A 22152-nucleotide genomic window follows, 5' to 3' on the forward strand; every position below is an offset into this window, starting at 1 on the left:
CTGCTGCCTCCCCTCTGCTTCTTTCCCCTCCTCGTTTTCCTGTGCACATCCCAGCAGCTGGCCATGTCCCCGTGGAGTGATGCTGCTGGGGGAGAAGCACTCATCCCGTGCCCATGCTGCCCCTCAGCCTTCTCGGTGCCCTTCCACCCGTATCTCGGTCTCTTCCACCTCGCTTCATCCTGCCTGGAGATGCTCAGTGGCTCGTGCGTGCGCTCAGGGCATCTGTGTGCATTTGCTCTTTCAGCCAGCACCCTATTAAAAAGAATATAAATAAATAAAATAAAAACCAGACATCCAGGGCTGCCCTGCCCTCAACAAGCAGCTTTGCATCTGTGCCCAGCTCCAATACACGCACACACACACACACAGAACGTAACACAGCCCTTTGGGGCTGAGGACACCCCACAGCTGAGCCCATAGGGGCTGAGCCCTTTGAGCAGCCCCGTTATTTACCCTGGGCTGTGCCAGTGCCCGCGGTGGTTGAGCCAGGTCCCCGTCCCCGCCACGTTGTCCCCTCCCCGTGGCCGTGTGCCCCCAGGGAAGGTTATCCGGGCACGTGCCGGGCAGCTTCGCTGGAGTGTGACCGGCGGGCCGGTGTTTGCATTCATTACAAACCCATTAAAAACTGGCTGGCTCAGCCCTGGGCAGGACCAGCCCCACGTGCGGCGGCTCCTCAGCCCCTGGCAGCCTCTGGAGGAGGAAGAAACCTCTCCTCGCCCTGCCCCACAGCCCTGCTCAGCGCGGCCGGGGCGAACCAGGGCTCCCCGGCCCCCCGCCCCGCCGCCACCACCCATGGCCGAGGAGAAGACGTTTCGCTACGGGTTCATCATGCTGGGCTTCTTCCTGGTGATGACGGGCATGTTCATCATGAGCGTGGAGAAGCCCCAGATCTACATCACCTTCTGCGCCGTGGGCGTGCTGCTCGTCGCCGTGGGCATCACCTGGAGCATGTGCCAGTGCTACCCGCGGGTAGGGCGCGAGGGCCGGGGATGCTGTGGGGTGCTGCGATTTGTCACAGGGAGGTGAAAAGCTCAGGGGGCTCCGGGTGCTTTGGGGGAGCTTTTCAGCAGCCCCAGCACTTGAAGTGGGGGGTGTTGGGGTTTGGTAGCCTGGGAAAAGCCGAGTGTCCCCCCCCCCCGACCTGCGGAGTGTCCTTGGCAGAGGGCACAGCCAGCACAGCGGGGCAGCCACGCGTCCCTCCCCGGGGACACGGAGCTGGCACAAAAGGCTTTTTTCCAAGCGTTTTTGCTGCTCTGGGAGGCACAGAGCTGTTCTACATCAGGGGCTGGGGGGCTCCCAGGACCCCCACGGGGATCCCCGGCACCGGGGTGCCGCTGGCCCCATCCCCGCAGAGCCCCTGCGCCCCGTGCAGCCCCTGGGCTCTGCCTTTTTCCCCTCCAGGTAACGTTCGTCCCCGTACACCCCGAGGCCGAGTGGTTCCTGGCTGACAAACCCACGGTGCCGACAGAGAAGGACAGCCCGGGGAAGCTCTGGTACGTCCTGGCATTGCTTTTGGTGAGGGTTTCCAGCTGGGCACAGGGCTGTCTGCATGCTGCTGGCAGCAAAGGCAGGGTCAGCACAGGGGAAAACCACAGGTTTTGGGGCACAAACCCAAAAATCCAGCAGGGGAAGAGGTGAAAGGGAGGCAGGACCCACATGGGATGCCAGGCTGGACCTTTCCATAGCTGCTGGTGCAACGCTTCCAGCTGGATCCCCACGGGCATCCTGCCCTGAGGATGCTCTCGGCCGGTGTTGGCCACAGCACCGGGGGCAGCCCCATTGTGCCCCAGCTCTGTGGGGCTGGATCCTGCCCTAAAACCTCTCCTCCTTCACCCCCAGCCCGCAGGCTCCCTACAGCAGTGCCTACGAGAAGAGCCTGCCCTCCTACGAGCAGGTCCAGAGGCAGGCGTCGGCGCAGCCCCGGCCCCGCAGCTGCTCCCAGCCGGCCGTGCAAGCGAAAGCAGAGGTGCACCGGGAGCTGGGGGGCGGCCAGGACCCCCCCCAGGAGCCACAACCCCGTCCGGAGACCAGCAGCTGGTGCGTGGTGGCAGTGGGGGGCTTGGGGTAGGGTGCTGGGTGCCCACATGCACCAGTAAAACCAGTGAGGGGGTGCAGACGTGCTGGGAGGGGGAGCTCAGTGCCAAATTGTTCACCACGGTGAAAGCAGGAGGAAACGGGGCTGGCTGAGTGATGCTGAGACCAACACCGCGGGGCCAGCTTGGTGTGGGGGAACCCAAAAATTGGTGTAACCACCGCTGGCAGCCTGCTTTGTCCCCACAGCCCCCCCCGGACACCCCCGGGGACCGCGCCGCTGGCGTCCCTCCTGGAGGACCTGGACACGGCGTCGCTGGAGAGCTCCGTGCCCGGCAGCCCCGTGCCACGGGGCCGGACCCCTGGATCCCCAAAAAAAGCCACGGGGCAGGAGGACGACCTCTACTACGGGCTGAGGGAAGGGCCGGACGCTCTGCCTGAGGACAGCGATCGCCTTTTTGAGCCCGAGAACTGATGTCCTGGGGGGGGACGGCTGCTTGGCACGGAGGTGTCGCGTGGAGGGGGCGCAGCGCCTAGGAGAGGGGCTGGGGCTGACCCCAAAAATGCAGTGCTGGTGGAGTGGAGGAGCCCCGGCACCCACCCAGCTGTTTGGGAGGGCTGTGGGGTGGGCATGGGGAGGTTTGAATGCCAGCCTGGGCAGGATCCGGGCTGAGGAGTGTGTTTGGGAAGGGGAGAGGAACCTGGCTTTGCCGCTTGAAGCAGGCGCAGCGGTTAGGTGGGCAGAGCCTTTTCCCCACTTATCAAACCCTCCCCCCAAATAAAAGCCAGACTCTGAGACTGACAGCCGGCAGCACTCCCGTTTGTACCCTAAAAATTCTCTCCTGGCTGTGTGGGAGCTGGAGGGGGGCAATGGGGCGTCCCCATCCCCCCTGCACGGGGCCAGCAGGACCCCAGACCCCACCCCGGGGTGCCGCTGCCCTTTGCCACTCTGATGCCAGGCAGCAGCAAGGTGAAAAAGGGCAGGATCATGTTTGGGGTGGGAGCGGAGAGGCTGCTGTTTGCTAAATATTGCCGGCAGGAGCACGAGCAGCCGGCCACGAGGACGTGTTCATTGCCCGGGTGTTTATACATGCCCCGCTCCTGCCCATCCCTCCCGGCTCTGTGGGGTGGCTCGGGTTCAGTTGAGGGCTTTTCCCCACCTCGTGTCTCAGGGCTCGCCCCTGGAAAACTTCACATTTATAGCCCCTGCCCCAAAAGTGTGGGGGGATCTGGGTCCCCGCACCCACCAACAAACCCCGTGGGCGCTGTGGTTAAACATTGCGAGGCGCGGGACATTCCTGCATGGCATTATGCTCCTGCACAGAGCGTGGTGGGGACGTGGGGAGGGCACGGAGGGGACACAGGGGACGGGGACACCCCAGCTGGGGTCTGCTCATTGGGGTCTGCTCCCATGGCCGCATGGCACATGCCTCAGTTTCCCCGTACGCATCCCCTGCCTGCACCACACGCAGTTAACCCTGTCCCTCACAGCACAGAGATCTTTTCCCCATTACACAAACCTTTTTTTACCCCCTGGTGCTGCAGCTGTGCACCTCGTGGCAGGCTCAGCCCCGCAGCACCAGTGGTGTAGTGGTATCATGCAAGATTCCCATTCTTGCGACCCGGGTTCGATTCCCGGCTGGTGCACGGCGTTCCTACAGCTCCTCAGAGCCTGTCCCTGGAGAGGGGTGCTCTGGGGTTCATTTTGCACCCTGAGAACCAAAATCGGACCCTGCAACTTTCTTTTTTGGCTGTTTCTAAGTGATCTTTTTTTAAACAAAACCCCATCTCTCAGAAACCGATGATGCAGGGGGCGGGGAAGGGCAGTGTCCAAGGACACACACACATTAATATTGCACACACACGCACATGCATTACACATCTTACGCACACATATCCATATTACACACACAAATAAATAAATATATATATCTATACGTGCATGCTGCTGTGACGGCTCTGTAAAAAAACGCCTAAACAGGATTTTCTCAGAAAATCCACCTCCAACCTCCGCCGGCGAGAGAGAGGCACAGAAAAGCTCCCAGCCCCTTCCCCTCCGGCCTCAGCGCTCGGCTCGCTGCAGCGGGGGGATGTGGAGGGGGGGATTTCTCTGCTAAAAAGGGCTGAGCCTGACGGATTTACCAGCTCAGCACCACCGTGTCGCTGCCCTCCGCGGGCTGTGGCCCCGTTACTGGTTAACTCGCCCCGGTGGCCCGATGGGACTGGCGGTGGCGTGATCCTCCCCGCGCCCGCCCCGTCGCACCGGCAGCGACCCCGCACCCAGCGGCTGCGAGGGGCTCGGGGGTGCCCAGTGCTGAGGTTCCTGGCTGGGTCAGAGCCCTCAGGGACATTAGGGACATCGGGGCCATGGTGCTGGTGCCACCGCTGGTGCTGCTGCTGCTGGCGGCAGCGGTGAAGGTGGCGGCGGTGGAGGAGCTGGCGGAGGAGCTGGTGCTGGCCCTCGGGGCTGATGAGGAGGTGGTGGCGGCCGTCAGGGCTGCCCCAGGGCACGCCGCCTTCCATCGTGCCACCAAGGTGAGGAGCGGGGTGGTCGGGGTGGTGGTTATGTGTGTCCCCTGTCTCCTTCACCCTCCTGATGCTGAGCGCTCGTGTCCCCGCAGGCGTCGTGGCGGCTGCCCGGGCGCTACGTGGTGGTGCTGCGGGAGGGCAGCGGCGAGGCCGAGGTGCGGGGCACGGCGAGGAGGCTGCAGGTGTGGGCGGCCCGGCACGGCTACCTCACCGAGCTGCTGCACGTCTTCCACCTCCTGCCCGCCTTCCTGGTGAAGATGAGCAGCGACGTCCTGGACATGGTACGCTGGGACACCCATCTGCTGGGTGCTGGGTGCCAGGGTGAGGGGCACCTAGCTCCGTCCCCAGCCCTGGAGGGTTTCTGAAAGGACCTGCGGGTTGTTGCCACCTTTGTGAAGCCTTCGAGGCATGAGCCGGGTGGTGAGGGAGATGCTGTGCCTCCCCGCAGGCCCTGAAGCTGCCGCACGTGGAGTACGTGGAGGAGGATGCCTACGTCTTTGCGCAGAGCATCCCCTGGAACCTGGGCAGGATCGTGCCGCCGCAGCCCAGCTCGGGTGCCTACAGCCCTCCCAGTAAGTGTTGGGGCACTGGGCAGGACCTTGGGGCTCTGGGGAAGGATGCTGAGCTGTCTGCTCCCGGCCCAATTTCGGGAGCATCCCAGAAGGCCCGGGCTGACCATGGTGGTTGTTGCCTTTTCCCCTGACCCCGTTCCTGGCAGATAAAGGTGACCAGGTGGAGATTTACCTGCTGGACACCAGCGTGCAGAGCACCCACCGGGAGATCGAGGGCAGGGTGCTTGTGACCGACTTCGAGAATGTCCCCGAGGAGGACGGCACCCGCTTCCACAGGCAGGTGAGCCCGCGGGGGCTGCTGCTGCAGCCTTTCATTGCCATAGGGAAAAAGCAAAGCACAAGGGGAGGGCTGGGGAGGGCGCTGGGGTGTTACAAACCCGCTGTGATGCTATGGATTGCCTGCGCCAGGCCAGCAAGTGTGACAGCCACGGGACCCACACGGCCGGGGTGCTGAGCGGGCGCGACGCCGGCGTGGCCACGGGTGCCAACATCCACAGCCTGCGCGTGCTGAACTGCCAGGGGAAGGGCACCGTCAGCGGCACCCTCATTGGTGAGTGCCCCAGCCGGGACAGGGGAGCACTCCCCGAGGGCCTGTCCTGCCATCGTCCCATCCCTCGTCCTGTTCCCCAGGTCTGGAGTTCATCAAGACGACGCTGGAGGCTCAGCCCTACGCGCCGCCGGTGGTGCTGCTGCCCTTCGCCGGTGCCTACAGCCGTGTGCTGAATGCTGGCTGCCGCCGGCTGGTGCAGATGGGGGTGGTGATGGTCGCGGCCGCTGGTAACTACAAGGACGACGCCTGCCTGTACTCGCCAGCATCCGAGCCAGAGGTAGGGGCTGGGTGGGTTCCCCGAGGCGTGGGGACACGTGGGGATGTGCTGCCAGCCCGCATCCCCCCCTGCCACCCCCCAATCCACAGGTCATCACGGTGGGGGCGACCAACAGAGAGGACCAGCCCGCCTCCATTGGCACCCTGGGCACCAATTTCGGGCGCTGCGTGGACCTGTTTGCCCCGGGGGACGACATCATCGGTGCCTCCAGCGACTGCAGCACGTGCTTCACGGCGCAGAGCGGCACGTCGCAGGCGGCCGCGCACGTGGCAGGCGAGTGGGGCGCTGGGGGCCTGGGATGTGTGGAGTGGGGGCATTTTTTTGCCGTTTTGGGCGTGTTTGGCTCATTTGGGGCCTGCAAGGACTTCGAATGCCCTGTGTGTGCAGAGGATGGGCTGCTGCGAGTTCTTCTCGCATGGCACCTCCTGTGGTCCTGTTGTCCCCTCTCTGGGTCCCAGCTGGGTGCCCATCAGGGGTGGGCATCCCTGGGGGCCCCAGCCCTGGCCCCTGTTGTTCAGCAGCGCCGTGCTGATGCCCACACAACCCTCCAGGCATCGCAGCCATGCTGCTCAGCGCCGAGCCTGGCCTGAGCCTCGCCGAGCTCCGGCAGCGCCTCCTGCACTTCGCCACCAAGAACGCCATCAACCCGGGCTGGTTCCCCGAGGAGCAGCGGCTCCAGACGCCCAACAGCGTGGCGGGGCTGCCCAACCGGCTGGGTGCAGGTAAAGACCCCGAGGTGTCCCTAAAGCTCTGCCACGGGGCTCCGGGTGCCACTAAGGGCTGACGGTGCCTGCCCCGTTGCAGATGAGCAGCTGTACTGCCGCTCGGTGTGGTCGGCACGCTCGGGGCTCACCCGGCACGCCACGGCTGTGGCTCGCTGTGCCAGGGACGAGGAGATGCTCAGCTGCTCCAGCTTCTCCCGCAGTGGCCGGCGATTCGGCGAGCACATGGAGGTGAGGCGAGGTGCCTGGCACCCCAAAAACGCTGCCCATGGGGTGCCCCCCTGGTGATGCTGTGTGCTCTCCTGGCCGCAGGACAAGGAGGGGAGGAAGCAGTGCGTGGCCCACAACGCTTTTTGGGGCCAAGGCGTCTACGCCATCGCCAGGTGCTGCACGTGGCCCAAGGCCGAGTGCCGGATCAACGCCAGCTCGCAGGCAGCCGAGGGGGCTGGCTGCTTCCCGCAGGACCACGTGCTGACTGGTAAGGCCCAAAAACACGGCTCACAGACCCTTGGGGCTGTGGGCATGGGGCTCAGCGGGGACATCCCCTTTGACGTCCCCTCTGCCATTAACAGGCTGCAGCTTCCACTCCCCCTCTGCCACTCTGGGTGATGGCGGCAGACCCATGCCGGGGCCAGGGACCGGGCCTGGCCACTGTGCTGGGGGAACAGGAGTGATGGCACACGCGTCCTGCTGCCCTGCTGCCACGCTGGAGTGCCGGGTGAAGGAGCACGCACCCCAGGGCTCTGCCGAGAAGGTAGGGAGGGCGTCACACCAGCCCCGGGGACCATCGGGGACAGGCAGATGGCCCCCCTTTGGTGACCCGTGGAGGGTGACGTCCTTCCCCGCCTAGGTGACGGTGTCCTGTGACGACGGCTGGACGCTGACGGGCTGCAGTGCCTACTCCCAGGGCCCCGGCACCTTGGGGTCCTACGCCGTGGACGACAGCTGCGTGGCAGTGAGCGCCGCTGGCAGCCGGGCGGCTGCGGCCGTCGCCATTTGCTGCCGGAGCCGGCAGTAGGGACAGGCCGAGCCCACACCGGGGTGGCCGTGCCATGCTGCGACACGTAGCCACATGCAGGTGCCAGCCTGTTTTGGTGACAGGATGAGCTCCTGCTTGTGCAGGGCATGTGAGAAAGCATCACCACAGGAGCACAACCGTGTGGTGGTTGGGGCCTGGCCGAGCCCCCCGGTACAGGCCACGGGGCAGCTCTCCAAGCAGCCACCACACATCCAAAGCCCTGCTGCATTTCCCTGCCACATTTCTACACATTCCTATACCTACCCCGACTGTATAAGCTGTCCCGAGGCTGTTTGTGTTGTCACAAAGCATATGAGAAAATCCCCTCCTTTATATATATATATATAAAAGTGAGGAGTGCTCCTGGCTGGTTGCTCCTTAGGTTTCATCTAACGCAGCTTCGCACCCGGTGAATCATCGTCCAGCCATTCAGGGTGGTTTTAAAACTGTGTACTCAGGTATTTGGGAGACCCCTTTACTTTTTAGCCAAGTGTAAGAGTTCTAGTTTTAAAAGTCTGTTTAATTAGATTTTAATCTGCATTGCTACCAAATCAGCTACTGCTTTGTTAGTGTGGCTTTTTGTTGATGTTGAAATCAGAGTTGATGACCTGCTGGTGCTACGTGTTGCTTTAATGGTTTTTGTTCCAGGGCTTCCCAAGTCTTACAAAACTGGCTGTATTTTTTATTTTTTTAAAAAAAGAAAAATGAAAGAAGAAAATCCTTCACAGTGCTTCAGTTTTTACCTTTGTACCTTATATATTTATTCAGAGTATTATAAATAAACATTTATAAAATGTCTTTTAACAATAAAACTCAGAGAACGGTGCTTGGTAGATACAGTCTGTGCTCTGCCTTCAGATATATCCCCATGGGGCAGCGGGACGCGGGGCTGCCCACCAGGACGGGGGAGCTGGCACCCGTCCAGAGGGACATGGGTGCCTGGAGACCTGCACTGCTCCCCCAAACGAGCTCTGCTTCGTTAGTGAGACAGCACCCGGGGCTTGATCATCCTCTAAAGGCTGGCCAGCAACCTCCGAGGCCAGCACAGATGGCACGGGCACCCTCGCCTTGCCCCCGGCTAGCCCGAGCTGCAGCACCCAGGGGCTGGTTGGTGCTGTCCTGTGCAGATGCAGGAACTGCACAAGTTTGTTTTCAAAACAGCGGTGGGACAAGAGGCTCCAATTGTGGAAACAACTTCGGGGAATGTGCCCTTGAGCTTTCTGCTGCTGGTATGAACACCGGGCTTCCCTGGGTGAGGCTCGGAGCCCCGGTGGGAAGGTGAAGGGTAGGTGCTCGGAAAGGGGCAGCAGTGGCAGAGGTGCCAGGAGCCACCAAAGCAGCATTGTGCTGTTTGGGGGTGATTAGCAGCCTCCTGTTACCCCAATACCTAATTTGTGTGGCGTTACCTGAGGAAAGATGAAAAAACAGAGCTCGTGAGCGCAAGCAGCAGGTTAACCTGTCAAGTTTTGGGTGTGTTTTCCTCCGCTAAGACGTCTCTCACAGAGAGGAGCCATTTCTCCAGCTTTAATGGGCCAGGGAAGACAGAGGCCGGGCGGAAAGCAGCGCTCTGTAAGGCTTAAACACCTTCTAACTCCTTACCTAAAGATGGCGAAAGCCCAGCCCTTGTGTAAACATGCAATTACATAACACGTGTACAGAATTACAACCCGTAATTTTATAAGCTTTAACCTCACATTCGCACAGGGGGACAGAAAGAGAGGGCTGTAAGCCTCGGAGGAGCTCTGTCAGAGCCAGCACTGCTCAGATCAGAGGTACGAGGTGCTTCAAAACACACACCAGCTCCTTCACTGCCGCTGGTTTCCCCAGGAGGGCAGGTCCTGCTCCCCGCAGTGGGTGAGGATGCTCACACAGCCATACGCCAGATGCAGCTTTCACGGCTCAGGTCAAGTCTGCTCACACAAAGCCAGCGAAGGAAAGCAGTATCGAACAAGATTAGCTCTCGCTTAGGAGCCCGTGTGTGGGTAAGCAGAAAGATTGTTCTTATTTGTTCTGGAGATCAAGCTTTAAAAAAGCAAAGTGAAGCTGAAGGATGCTGAGCTCCTGCGGAGGGATAACCAGGCAGCCTTTCCACTTCACTGCTCACACGAGGTCAGAGGCCTGAAAATGCTTTTATGGAGGGGGAAGCAATGGACCACAAAGGAAGGTGCTAGGAAAGGGCGCTTCAGAGCACAGATGCACCTCACTGCAGCTACCAGCAGCCACGACTTACCCCCAGAATTTGTGCTGCTTGCTGCCCTGATGCTCTCCCAGGGACAGCTGTGGGCAGTCCCATCAGCAGCAGCACAGGTTGTTTGCAAGCCCCAGCCCCTGCTCCCAGGATGGGCACTGCCAGGGGAGTTTTTGCTTCCAATACAAGCCCTTGTGCTCAGACTGTAGGACAAAGGCAGCTGGCAGGAGGGCAGGGCTGGGGCTGCCAGCTCTAGTTCTGCTCACAGAGGAAAGGAGAAAGGTGACCAGGGGATAGCAGCACAGCAGCTCTGCCAACAGACAAGGCAGTACTACTGCGAACTCAGATCTCCCGCTAATCTTGCTATCTGACACACAAAAGCCGATCTAATCCCCGACTGCAAGCACAGCCAGGGTAAGTCTTTCTGCTAAGAAGGTCAGGAGAAGAAATCACACACTGTACAAATCTGACAGCGCATCAGAACATGCCATAGCATAAAGCCTTGCATCAGTACAGCTCCGGAGACTACGCAGCTGCTTTGCTTTCCTCTGGGCAGGTGCCAAACCGGTAAGCAGGGTAACCCCTCAGAGCTCCTTATCTGGAGGAGCAGCTTAAGAAGTTGGGAGATAAGAGGATCAACAAGACAATGCTGTAGTGTACGTGCGGTCTAAAGATTACACTAGTTTTCTGTGAAAGGAATAACTTTATTCCATTGACCAGGAATCCCAAGACTGTTCATCAAGACTGCCTAATTTTTCCAGTGCCAAATGTCTACGTATTAATCAGACAGTATCTCCCCCGACTGCTCACAGGCAGGCTGCGGCTGCTCCTCACTGAACATTGTGTAAGCTGTATAAAAACATTTTCATCCAAAAAGATTGGCAGTAAAAATTACAACATAGAAATGCATCACAATTTACACAAAAACTAGTTTTGTTGAACTCTATTTTCCAAAAAATAATCTTCAGCAGGTTCAAATGACAGCAGCTGGAAACCAAAATAATTGACCAAGTATCATCTTATTGCAAATTATAACCATTGACTTTGTACAAGCATGAGCAGAACCATGAAAAAGTTTGTATTGGTTTCAAGTATACAGTGGTGATGAGCCATCCTGATGGTGTTGTTCTCCTAGCAATGCTTCTCCGGGCCTGCAGTAATCGAGGATGTTGTTTCCATAGGAAATAACAGGAACCTGAAGTGACAAGTGGTGCCAACCCATAGGAACGGTACCAGCTTCTTCCATCACCATCACCGCTGTGTACTGACTACTCGTGATGTTTCATGACCCATTACAAAGTGTTAGGGGGTGGGGGAAGGAAGAAGGGGTATCTGTAAGAAATGACTCATTCAAAATTAATTTAAAACATCACATTTAAAATGTCCCAGCACATTATCAGAAACATTTATAAAATGCTAACTCTGCCATGTGTCTATGAAGACATTGTTTGGAAAAGTAAGTGAGAGGTTCACTACAATGCCACCCTTGCTTCTTCGCAATTTATGACAACAGTTCTCTTAACCCGCAATAAGTTATAAAGCTGTACAGCTGAAATCATATCGGATGTTTACTTCCAACAGTGAAATGACTGGTTAATTTCAATATTAGTGCACAACAGTGAAAAGCTGGCTGCTGCCTCTTGGTTCAGCAGCAGCATGTAGAAAGAAAAAAAAAGGCACTTTTTGGCTGGTTGTGCCTTTAACTTGGCAAATTTGTCTATTCTGGAGGTACCCAGGCACTCCTTAAGATGCCTCCCATTTCTGTGCATGTTTGTTTAGATAATTTTTTAAAGTAAGGCAGAATCTATAAATAAAGGCAAAAAGCAGTGCAGAAAATGTGACAAACGTAAAATGTACAAAATATGAAGTTAGTTGGCACAAAAGAAGCTAGCATCCAGAACCAGAAGTCACTGAACTAAATTTGACGTGGAAAACAAAGCTGTGCTCAAGTTATCCCAACTGGTTTCCAGTTGTTTATGAGCAAATCAAAAGAGCCGTGATATTTTAAATGTTGCCTGGTCAAGTGAAGATACAAACAAAGCCAAATCATTCTTTCCCCATGTTAAAATTGCTATAAAATCTGCACAACAGTGTCCCCACCTCACGCAAGGAATTATTCATCATATACAACCAATACCAACTTTCTCAGTAATTTCAAAGCATAAGCAAGTGATTGCAGATCACATGATTGAGACTACATTTGATTCAATATGTCTCCAAAAGGTAAAAAATTTAATGAGTAAAACTGCAACAGAATTCCATTTTAAAGTGCTTTTCTTTTAAACTACTCATTAACTTTTTTTTTTTTGTTAAATCCACCAACATCCTTTAACTTGCATACCTAGAGAACAAAGCTTTTCTTTTATTGCCCTTCCCAGTTGTCTGTGGTTTTAGGAAGGATACCAAAGAGACAACCCATTCCAGAGCTCATTGACCAAACCTTTCTGTAAGGAGTCACTCTCCTCACAGAGCGATCTTACTGATCCTTCTAATAAAGAGCTTTATAAATGAGCAAGGAGACATATTAAATACAGAAGTCCTTATGTAAACCGATTCTTTAACTAATATTTTACAATGAAATGTAAGTCATCACACATCTTTACAGAAATTTGAATATTCCTATTCAATATTATCAGAAAGATTAAAAATTTGCCCTCCATACATAAGGGCAGTCTGGTTTTTCTCTGTATAAAAACCAAAAGATTTTTTTTTTTTTTGCAGCATCACAGAAAAGCAACAGTTTTACATTCACTCATTTAATGTTCACATAAAAATTCAACCACTAGCGTTTGTGTATTTGATAAAATCTTCTTGACAAACTGTTTTCGGTGTCTGGACTGTCATAAGCTACTGCAGGTGAAGATGCAGTTTTCTAGAGCGTTTATCAATCTGAAGCCTTCGTGGCTAAAAATGCTTTTAGCTTTCAGGGAAACAGCCTCCTCCTCCAGTGTTGCCACCGATCCTGTAAAGCCATTTCTCTTCCAGACTTTTCTAATGGCTTAAGCAATGGGACTCCAGTTTCAATAGGTACCAGGCATTAAATGTTTGAGTTGATCTGCTCTCGCGTTCATTGGTATCCTTTACGGGTCAACATCATCAAGGTCACTTTTAGACTCACCAATCATCATAGGAGACTCCGAGCCCTTCCAATACACACAAGGGGTGGGGGAGAAAGATACGGTACGTTATTTTTTGTAAGGCACACAATTATTGCGTCTACATTCAGTGATGGTCCTGACCCAAACCCCAGGAACAAGTTGTCTAACAGAAAGCACCAGTTAAACATGCCCTTATTTTATAGTTACCTGCTGTAGATGTCTGTCTCCATTCTCATTAGCTGGACTACTTTCTGACCCGTTACTGCTTCCAGACTGATCTTTCTCATTCAGCAAGGCTGTGGCATAGGCCAGCGTGTCCTGATTTGGAAACAGTTCATGATTCAGTGTCAGAAGCCCTGCTGATACCTTCATTTCACAATCACTTTTTTGTTTTAGAAGTTGATTCTAAAACAATATAGCTGCTGTTGCGAGATAGCTGATTCACCACAGGTAATTGTATGGTATTGACTAATAGCCTTTAAAGGTTAGTTTTTACAGATAAAAAACACAGGATCCAGGCTTGTCAGGGAAGAATGGCCTTAAGTGCACTGGAATATAGTAAAGTTCCCACAAAGCCACTAACTGAAAAATGAGACAAGAAAAAAAGACAAGTTTAACACCATCTCCCAGGACTGACACACGTACCTGTGCTGAAATAGTGCGCTGGAAGGTTTTTGCAGTTGATGTTTCATTGGATACGTTACTCTGTGGAGCCCAGTAATGTTCAGACATCTGTATAAAAAGCCAAGAAAGCCACAAAAACACAGTATGAGTTCCTTGGATATTTATTAAGGGATGTATTGGCCAGCCTACGTTAAGTTTAGAGAGAAGAACCAAAAAATAATTTTTTGGAAGAAAAAGCTATGTGTGTCAACAGCTGTGTTTTGTGTAAAGCTGTGGTAATTCCTAAGAAATTCACCTTGCAAGGTGTGTTTCTTTGCATCAACACATAAGCAAAAAGAAGTGAAACCTAACATCAATACACTGACACTGAAAGTTTTACCACATGCAGCGGAAAGGTAATCATCATGACCATTCACATTTGGTTATATTTACTGAAACACTTGATGGCTTAAAGTTCTTGAATGCACCATATTTAACTCCATTCTTGTTAAAAATAAAGTAGCTTGTATTTTTGTCTTAAGCCTCATCTCAAGGAGCAGTAGAAAAATGGAGGTTTCATAATTCTCATTGTGAGTAAGGTGTCAGTTTTTCTGTGAAGTTACAGACAAACTACCTTTTTCTGTAGCCACTGCACAGCCCAGCTCCAGTGGTGGGAATTCTCCTTGAAATAATCTTTTGCAGTAGGGCACCTAGGACATGGAAATTATATTTGTTATTACTGGACAAGGTATTCTGGCAAAGTTAAAAGGAAGAATAATCTAAAAGCTTCTTTCTTTATGCTGCTGTCTTCTGCCTGCACTGTTATCATTGCAAAGGCTGACAAGCTAAATAGCTCTGTTATTAACCAGACTAGCAAGAACAAAAATGTTTAGTAAAGTTTACTCAAAGTAGTCTACTCTACAGATACACTTATTGCAGAACTATGCTTCAGCAGGACATGTGCCAAGTTCCAACCAAACAGAATTCAACAGTCACAGTATTTCACGAAAGCTGGGACAGTTTTCTTATATTAGTCTTGGTCTTAGTACTAGGCATCTACTCCATGGAATGCAGCTGACCACTGCCTTTAAAAACAGATTTCTTATATAAAACCAATAATTGCTATTTCAGATACTACTTGGTACAGATTTCACTTCAGACCGAGGCACGCGATATCAAGACCTTTGAGCACCACTTTCATCACAGTAACAAAAGCTAAAGCTGATCAAAAGTAGAAAAAGCAGCCTAAATAGTCACAGAGTAGTCTAAGGTAGGGATAAAAACTAAACTATGTAACCCTTATTACTCACTTCTGAGCCAAAGTAACGAGGAACTTGACACACTGATAACACCGACTGCTGTCCACATGGTTGCTGTGGTGCATCAAGGCTGTAAGGAGAAACAAGTGGGTTAAAAAAAAGAACAAAAATCAGATTTCTATGTACCAACCAGGCTGAAAACAATGAAGATGAAGCTAACGTTTTAGCTTAGGTGGGGAAAGTTATTTCTACAGATGTTAGCATGAGTATGTGTTAAACACACTACTGTATTGCTGGCAGTTTTGACTATTTCTGGAACTCTATTGGATTAAAAATAGATCAAAGTGAAAACGCAGTAATTCTTTCAAACATGGTACCTGAATTTTAAATAGCCCTGTCCTAATGCAGTTTTCCTCCCCTATAATCCAGTCTATGTTAGATAATTGCTATGGTTACATGTATCTGAAGTTGAAAAAACAAAAAACAGACCATTCAAAACCACTATAAACAGCCCAGACCACCAGCTTTCTCCTGGATCAGAACTTGCTATGCTAGAAGAATGCGTGTGTGAATGCTTCTTCACACAAACAAGCGTAGCAAGATTCAGTCATGAGACTTTTCTATGGGAGATCCAGGCAAAACAGCAGAGTTCCTAGTCAGGAATTTTTCTATACAATGAATTCTGATGTAACAAAATTCTTTGGCTGAGAAGCAGATTTCCATGGAGCTGCCACAAGCAGATTTCCCACTCAGAAGTTGCTCTGTCCGTATCACTCCACATCAAAGCATACTGCCGTGAAACCTCTACAGGCGGCAAACAATTGCTAGGGAACTGCAAATTGCTATGTTTTACTCTCAAAACACAGCAGATAATTAACATCTCCGTACTGGCATACTGCAAATTAAGCACTAACACCCTTGAGGGCCACAGAAAACTGTTTGCTGGTTTCTTTCCTTGGAGTAAGACCAGTCAATGTGACTGATAGGTCACGGGCCGCGTGCAGTGAAACTGGAAGCTGTTCAGTGCTGTTGCTAGGAGACTCCAAGGTAAAACTACAACATTCACTCCCAAAACTCACAGCAGTTCTTGTAAAATATGTATGATTTAATACCAAAACACAATAAGCCTTCAACATAAAAATCTAATTGAATAATTGCACCTCTTCTCTGTAGGAAAAGAACAAAAGGTCACATATTGCTCAAGATACAGAATAGGACTGGTTCAAGTGGGACCACTTAGAAAAAAGATAACCAATTAATCCCTGACACTACTGCATGTTACCTTCTCCTCTATCAGTCATACATGGAAATTAGTAAACAGAAGAACACCGAAGCGTAAGAGAAAAAAAAAGCTAGGTATTGTCTCTTGTGGAGGAATGGGTAAGTGAAGTAGGTCATGTGGATGTTGAGCAGCTGGGAGGCCGCAAGTTAACAAAGTATCGAACACAGCTCAAATGAGCCTGAGAAAATACGTAAATGCAGCCTGGGAAGGAATGTAAGTTCTGGGAGGTTTTAGGGAGGTTTCAGGGAGGTTTCAGGTACAAGAACGTGATATCTGTTGGTATGCTGGGAAAGTACTAACTGTGTTATTTTGGTGGGAAACTAGCTGATAGAATAGAGAAATGCACTAACCAATCATGAGCTTAGCTTTTGCAATATGTATGAGCTAATTATATTGAATTAGATAAAAGACGACTGAGCTATCCAATAAATCGAAGTTCACTGATCACTCATATTGAGCGTCTGTGTCTTCCTTCCGTCGACAACAAATGGTTTCGCAACAGTCTCTCACTAAACCAGATCCCAAAATAAATTCAGGTAAAAGCCATGGTCTGAAGCAGCTCCTCATCGAGACAGCTATAGAAGAGATACCCAAGCTGTACTTGGTGATTACATGTGCTCTTTAAGCATTATGTGGCTAATCTACATTTGTTAGCACAAAGTCTCTTCTGATTCACATGAAACAAGCTCTCATCATTCTGGGCCCTTTTTTTTTTTTTTTTTAAATCAATTTTAAATGTGTTGGTACCTTCGCTTCAGTAAGGTCAAATGGAGATGCAGCACTTTTAATGAACAGTAACAAACCAGTATGAATTATCAACATAAGGGTCAGTAGGAGAGACAGTAACATTCACACACTGGCTTACTTGCCTATTAATCCATTTTCCGTTTCAAAAGCAAATTTGATGCGTTCTACTTGTAAGGGGTCTTCAATAACCTGCCATGAAAGAAAAAGGTCAGTAGAAGTAACTTATGCTTGATACCTGAGAATCTATACTAGGAAATGCTTTTAATCACCTTAACATGAAAAACAGGAGACTTATGAAGTTTCATAAAACACCAGATTATCAAGAGAGCAATTTAAAGAGTTATAAAAACTCAAACTGAAGGATCAAAGATACCTAGATGTTAAAATTATCAATGCAGTCCTGTTGTTTTTTCCATCATACATCAATAAAAATTTAGCCCTGTACTTAAATGTACAAGCCTTCACCATTCACGTACCAGTATCTCATGGAGTAACTGGAATATGTTTTTCAATTCATGAGGTGGAGCAGTTTCCAGCTGAGTCTACAAATAAGAAATATAAAGCTACTTAGATAGTGAAATGTGTGGATGATACAATTACCAGACTCTCTGAAAAACAGTCATTTTAAACAGCGGAAGATAAACAACCACAACTAAAAAACATCTCTCAAACCCCTTGATCTGTACTGTTCTTCTGCAGATCCTAGCACCATTTTAACACCTAAGACACAGTATGACCAAAGCCTAGAAGAAACTATCTTGATCATCTCTACCTTGATGAAGTGTAGCACAGTGAAGGAGAAGCGCTCATTACAAAAGCAGCAGTACACCACCATCTCAATGACAACTGACAGGGATCCGGTTAGCTCTCGTAACGCATACATCACCTAACAGAAAGATAAGCAATTTCAGACACAGCCATACAATTATTTTCAACAGATGGATCTTGTTTATAATAGAATGTTAGGTTTTTCCAGAAATGGTTGCTTTTTTTTTTCTTCCCAGCACCTGCATGGCCCAGCGGGCTGAACCTCTTCACTCACAGCACTCCACTCAGCTCCTGCTGCCCACCTCAAAGGGTCTGAGTCAAGCATGACCCATTAAGCCACAGTGATTCAAGTCAGCACCTCCAACTAACATATGGTAACTGACTGCATGGATACTGGTAAAATACGTTCTTTGCCAACTCTGTAAACACTCATAACTAGACCTTAAAGCTTAGGGATTTACTAGAATAAGTTGTCAAGAAGAAACCAAAGGTACCTTCTTGTTTAGGCTCAAAATAAAGCCCTCATACTCCCAGCTGGCTGCTTTTTAACATTGTGTTTTTCATGTAAAGATACTTCAAAGAACTAATGTCAGACAAGCCTTTAGGTTCAAGCAGGGTAGAACTCAGAACAGGTACCTCCATTAAGTAAGGTTTTCCTTCAGATAGGAATAACAAGGCTTCCACTTCCCCATGGAGCGTCAAAAGTGGACCTGAAGTAGTTATGCTTAGAGGTGAACGCTGCTTAAAGAGACCAGGAGCTGTAACAGCAAACAGAAAAACAATCCAGTAATAAATCAGGCTGTTCTACGCACCTCGAAGACACTGCTGCTCATCTGGCATCCTATCACCTCTAATGATGGTCACTTCAACTAGCCTGTATGGTACCACTCCAAATAAACTTTTGTACTGATGTGGCATTTATATTAGTGACACGAGAGGGAGATGAACCACAAAAAAGCAAAAAGCAGGATGTTCATATTTACCATCAGGACTTTAAGTTTTAATTTCATTCCCACTGTTGCACATTCAGAACGTTTATCATTCTTCTCTTACTTTACATTTTTTGACTGCCCCCAACTCCAGAAACTTTTAATCTTTGACAGACATCGGATTATTCTTTCCAAAAAGAGAATTTCAGATGTTTCCTTCAGTGCACCGAAGATCTGAACTCATTTCTCTATTATGCTTATTTAGATACCTCTGTCTCTTGTAAGAAATATCTAGGAGAACATTCTACTGCTTATTATTCAGTAGCTTGGTCCAAATATTCCCCTTAAGAATAGCAAAAGACATAAATGCAGGCAAAGTACAGCCTGGTAGGCTGCAGGTCTTTCCCAGACAACAAATTGATTCATCCACATGAAGAAAGACCTTTTAGGCAAATGGGGCTGTGTGTGTTGGAGGGAAGAGCATAATAATGTTTCCCTCAAGATTTTTTTTTCTCACCCAAAGCCTGTAAATGCTGTTTGCTACAGCCTCTCAGTACTTGTTCAGAAAAATAAAGAGTAATCAAATGTACCTGCTAACCAGTGCCTTAAATTTGAAGCGATCGTATTTCTCCTCACTGATGCCTAAGTGATGCCTAAGTTACTCCCAATTAAAGTAACCAAAATAGAATGCCACAGAAGGCAAAAATGCAATTCTTACCAACATTTCTTTGTGAGGAGACGTCAGAGTGTAAAACAAGTAGTGCCACAGTATTGTGAAGATATCCAAACTCACGTGCTTGTGCTGAACTCCATCTGCGGTTCTGTTTTAGCCAAAGGAGAGATTTAATTAAGTTTCATTTAATTAAGTTTCAATTGATTGATTTAGTCAACTCCTGTTAAGTCAAAACAAAGCAATTTCCTTAACAGCCCACCTCTATGTTTCAAGACTTTGAATGCATTGAGAATTTTATTATCCCAAGAATGACACTCAGTTCTGTCCATACAGACATTTCTCCACATTAACTACTATGCACACAAACTTTAAGACTTCATTAAGTTCGCAAAATAATCCAGGGAATAGTCTATTTTATCACATGAAGACTATTTGCCCATGATGTAAGCATCTTAAACCCTGAATGACTACATTTGCTTTACCTGATTGCTCTGACGATTAGGACCAAGGAGAAAGTTGATCATGTGCCTCAAAGCAGAGTGTCCGAGAAGAAGACTGCTAGCCCTTATGCCCTGCTGTTTAGACAATAATAAAAAGTTATATTCCTATCTAGGTAAAGAATTAGTGCTGTAAGGCACAAAAGAAAAGCAGTGCTAAACACTGAACCTTCCTTTAAAAAGTTGTTTCATTATATACAGCATGTTATATAAACTAGACCAGAATTGCCACATGTAAAATAACTGTAATATAAAAAGAAAAAAGAATAGGGGGATAGAGAGAACTCATACTGGGGTCAACAGCACAGTTCAGTCATTCATTCTACTTGCTATATGACAAAAAATATCCCAAACCATTAATATGTTTTGGAGGGAACAAAGACCACCCAACCAAAAAAAAAAAAATCAAGAAACAAATCCCCAACATTCAGACTCTGGAAATGACATCTTCAAGAAGTATACACTGCTTGTATATTTTTGGATTTTATCCTAAATCAGTGTTCAAAGCCACTTATTAAGAAAAGAAAAAAGCAACCCTGAAACCAAAATCAAATACTCTTCTGGAGGAATTCCACTGTGCTGTTGAAACCTTCTATGAAGATGGATGACTAGCTGTTTTACTACAGTTCTTTAAAATAAAGTAACATGAGAAACATAAGCAGTTGCTTACCTTCTGTACAAAATTGTTGAATAGCAAAAAGTACTGAGCACAGTTTTTGCAGTTTTCAGGAACATCTTTATCCAGTAGAGCAAGCAGCACCTCCAGTAACTGATGTAGGCTTTTTAACTGTGAAAGCAATTAATTTGAATTTAAATGCTTGTCTCCTGCTTAAAATACAAGAATTCCTACATTTTAAATTTTGGGTTTGACTAAGAAAATCGTATGTATGGTCAAATACACTCTCTGTGATTAATATGAATAGTTAACACAGGACTGCAACCTTACAATTTTTAACTGATTTAATGTGCATATTTAAACAGGAAAGTAAGGAAAGCATTAGCATGTAGGTAACTTGCTTCGAGAAGTGGAACAGTGGTTATATAAGTTTGCAATATTCTTAAAGCAATTCAAATTACTCATCAGTCAAGTGGTAACTGATGTTCAAATGTTCCTGTCATTATAGTAAAATAAAATGAACCAGATTAGAAGTAAATCATAACTCAATATCTCAGGCTAACGTACCACCATAATCACTTATGCAGAAAGCAATTTTAGTGTTTACTTTACATCAAAGCACACTAAAGGCATTAGGATATTATTACATCTTAGTTGACAGATAGAAACTAACAGCCAAGAGGAAGTACCCAAAAGCTCTCAAGCTATACTGCAAGGGTTCATCTCCCTACTATTCTGCTCAGCTTGGAGGACTTTATAGCTATCTTTCCTTAAAGCTCTAAATAAGAAAAACATTACGGCAGCCTATACAACAGCAGTGCCTAAAATCTGTTGCAAGAAAATTACTTCAAACTGAACAAGACTTGGACACTTGAAAGCCCCCACTGAGAGCTCAGTCAGTGATGCTTTCTGTCTTCTAGCACGTTTCTTGAGTTCTCTATATACAAATGATTTGATCAGGTCACCCAAGGGAAACAGATGGATCTTAAGAATTTTTTTGTTTGTTTGTTTTTACACAAACGAGCCCTTTTCACATATTTCCTGCTGGGTTTTCCTACAACACTAAAATGAGCTAAATAGAACAAGGCTGCACTTCCCAAACTTAGTTTCCAAGATTTTCTAATAGAAAATTAAACCTCTGAACAATAACCGAAGTTCAAACGTCTCCTTGGAACAAGTTAGCCCAATTACTACTGCTATGGGCTTCTAACTGAGCAAGGAAGGAGAATTAAAAATTAAGTTCAAAATTAAAGCTAATTTCTAGGATCTCTCAGTTACAGAAAAAGAATAAATTTCACAAAAACAGTTTCCAAACTTTCAAAACAGACTGTGATGTCAGTTTATGAAACAAGCTGAAGTGAGGCAGAATTGTTTACACCTTCAAACTTGATTTCTAAGAATTACAGCAGCATCTTACCTCACAGGGTAGGGACAAAGAATTAACTTATTCAAGAAAGAAAGAGCTACAAGCCTGTAAAGGATGTGAGTTTCCCACTTTGTCATTTGCAAAATCACATAGCATTGCCTTCAAGCAGAAGCAAGAGTTGAGGTAGAGGCAATCAACAGCATCACTGGTGAGGAGGTGTCACTAACCTTCTCTTGATAAAGCAAGGCACTGTCAAGGGTTTTTTCAAGAACAGTGGCTACAGCAACTCGCACCTCTCTTACGCTGCATTCCAGGAGGAAAGTTCTGGAAGATAAAAGGCGAAGCTGCAAAAAGAACTGGAATCAACGCGTACACACAACTGCTACGGTTAAGTGTGGTATTTATCATTTTGAAAAGGATAGCAGTT

At 49.1% G+C, this 22152-nt stretch overlaps 3 protein-coding genes and 1 non-coding gene across 6 annotated transcripts in view; 3 read left to right on the forward strand and 1 right to left on the reverse strand.

Annotated features, from left to right (window-relative positions):
• The first annotated feature begins 630 nt into the window (after positions 1-630).
• BSND (barttin CLCNK type accessory subunit beta) lies at positions 631-2835 on the forward strand. Its single transcript, XM_038183268.2, has 4 exons — positions 631-969; positions 1402-1493; positions 1840-2037; positions 2281-2835. Exons 1-4 carry the CDS (start codon positions 793-795, stop codon positions 2504-2506), a joined length of 693 nt encoding a protein of 230 aa, XP_038039196.2. The 5' UTR covers positions 631-792; the 3' UTR covers positions 2507-2835.
• Positions 2836-3607: 772 nt separating this feature from the next.
• Positions 3608-3678, forward strand: TRNAG-CCC (transfer RNA glycine (anticodon CCC)). Its single transcript has one exon. It is a non-coding gene; the product is annotated as a tRNA-Gly (tRNA).
• A 590-nt stretch (positions 3679-4268) lies between these two features.
• PCSK9 (proprotein convertase subtilisin/kexin type 9) lies at positions 4269-8532 on the forward strand. The gene is made up of 12 exons (XM_038182856.2): positions 4269-4566; positions 4653-4841; positions 5009-5132; positions 5279-5412; positions 5541-5682; positions 5763-5959; positions 6049-6232; positions 6511-6681; positions 6764-6912; positions 6994-7159; positions 7254-7435; positions 7532-8532. The coding sequence occupies exons 1-12, from the start codon at positions 4399-4401 to the stop codon at positions 7697-7699; spliced, it is 1974 nt and encodes a 657-aa protein (XP_038038784.2). The 5' UTR covers positions 4269-4398; the 3' UTR covers positions 7700-8532.
• Positions 8533-10570: 2038 nt separating this feature from the next.
• The window catches only part of USP24 (ubiquitin specific peptidase 24), a 60593-nt gene continuing 49011 nt past the window's right edge, over positions 10571-22152 (reverse strand). For 2 of the 3 annotated variants that reach the window (XM_038182855.2, XM_038182853.2), the window contains 13 exons: positions 21953-22049; positions 20414-20530; positions 19729-19821; positions 19292-19394; positions 18281-18402; positions 17649-17762; positions 17353-17418; positions 16999-17065; positions 14899-14977; positions 14223-14298; positions 13631-13717; positions 13193-13303; positions 10571-13030 (listed from right to left, as the gene is read on the reverse strand). In XM_038182855.2, coding sequence (XP_038038783.1) covers positions 12968-13030; positions 13193-13303; positions 13631-13717; positions 14223-14298; positions 14899-14977; positions 16999-17065; positions 17353-17418; positions 17649-17762; positions 18281-18402; positions 19292-19394; positions 19729-19821; positions 20414-20530; positions 21953-22049 — 1195 coding nt within the window. In that variant the 3' untranslated portion in view covers positions 10571-12967. The remainder of the gene's footprint in view (positions 13031-13192; positions 13304-13630; positions 13718-14222; positions 14299-14898; positions 14978-16998; positions 17066-17352; positions 17419-17648; positions 17763-18280; positions 18403-19291; positions 19395-19728; positions 19822-20413; positions 20531-21952; positions 22050-22152) is intronic. The other variant, XM_038182854.2, reaches the window with a different exon arrangement.

This window comes from Anas platyrhynchos, chromosome 8 (assembly GCF_047663525.1).
Source record: "Anas platyrhynchos isolate ZD024472 breed Pekin duck chromosome 8, IASCAAS_PekinDuck_T2T, whole genome shotgun sequence".
Classification (NCBI taxonomy): Eukaryota; Metazoa; Chordata; class Aves; order Anseriformes; family Anatidae; genus Anas; species Anas platyrhynchos.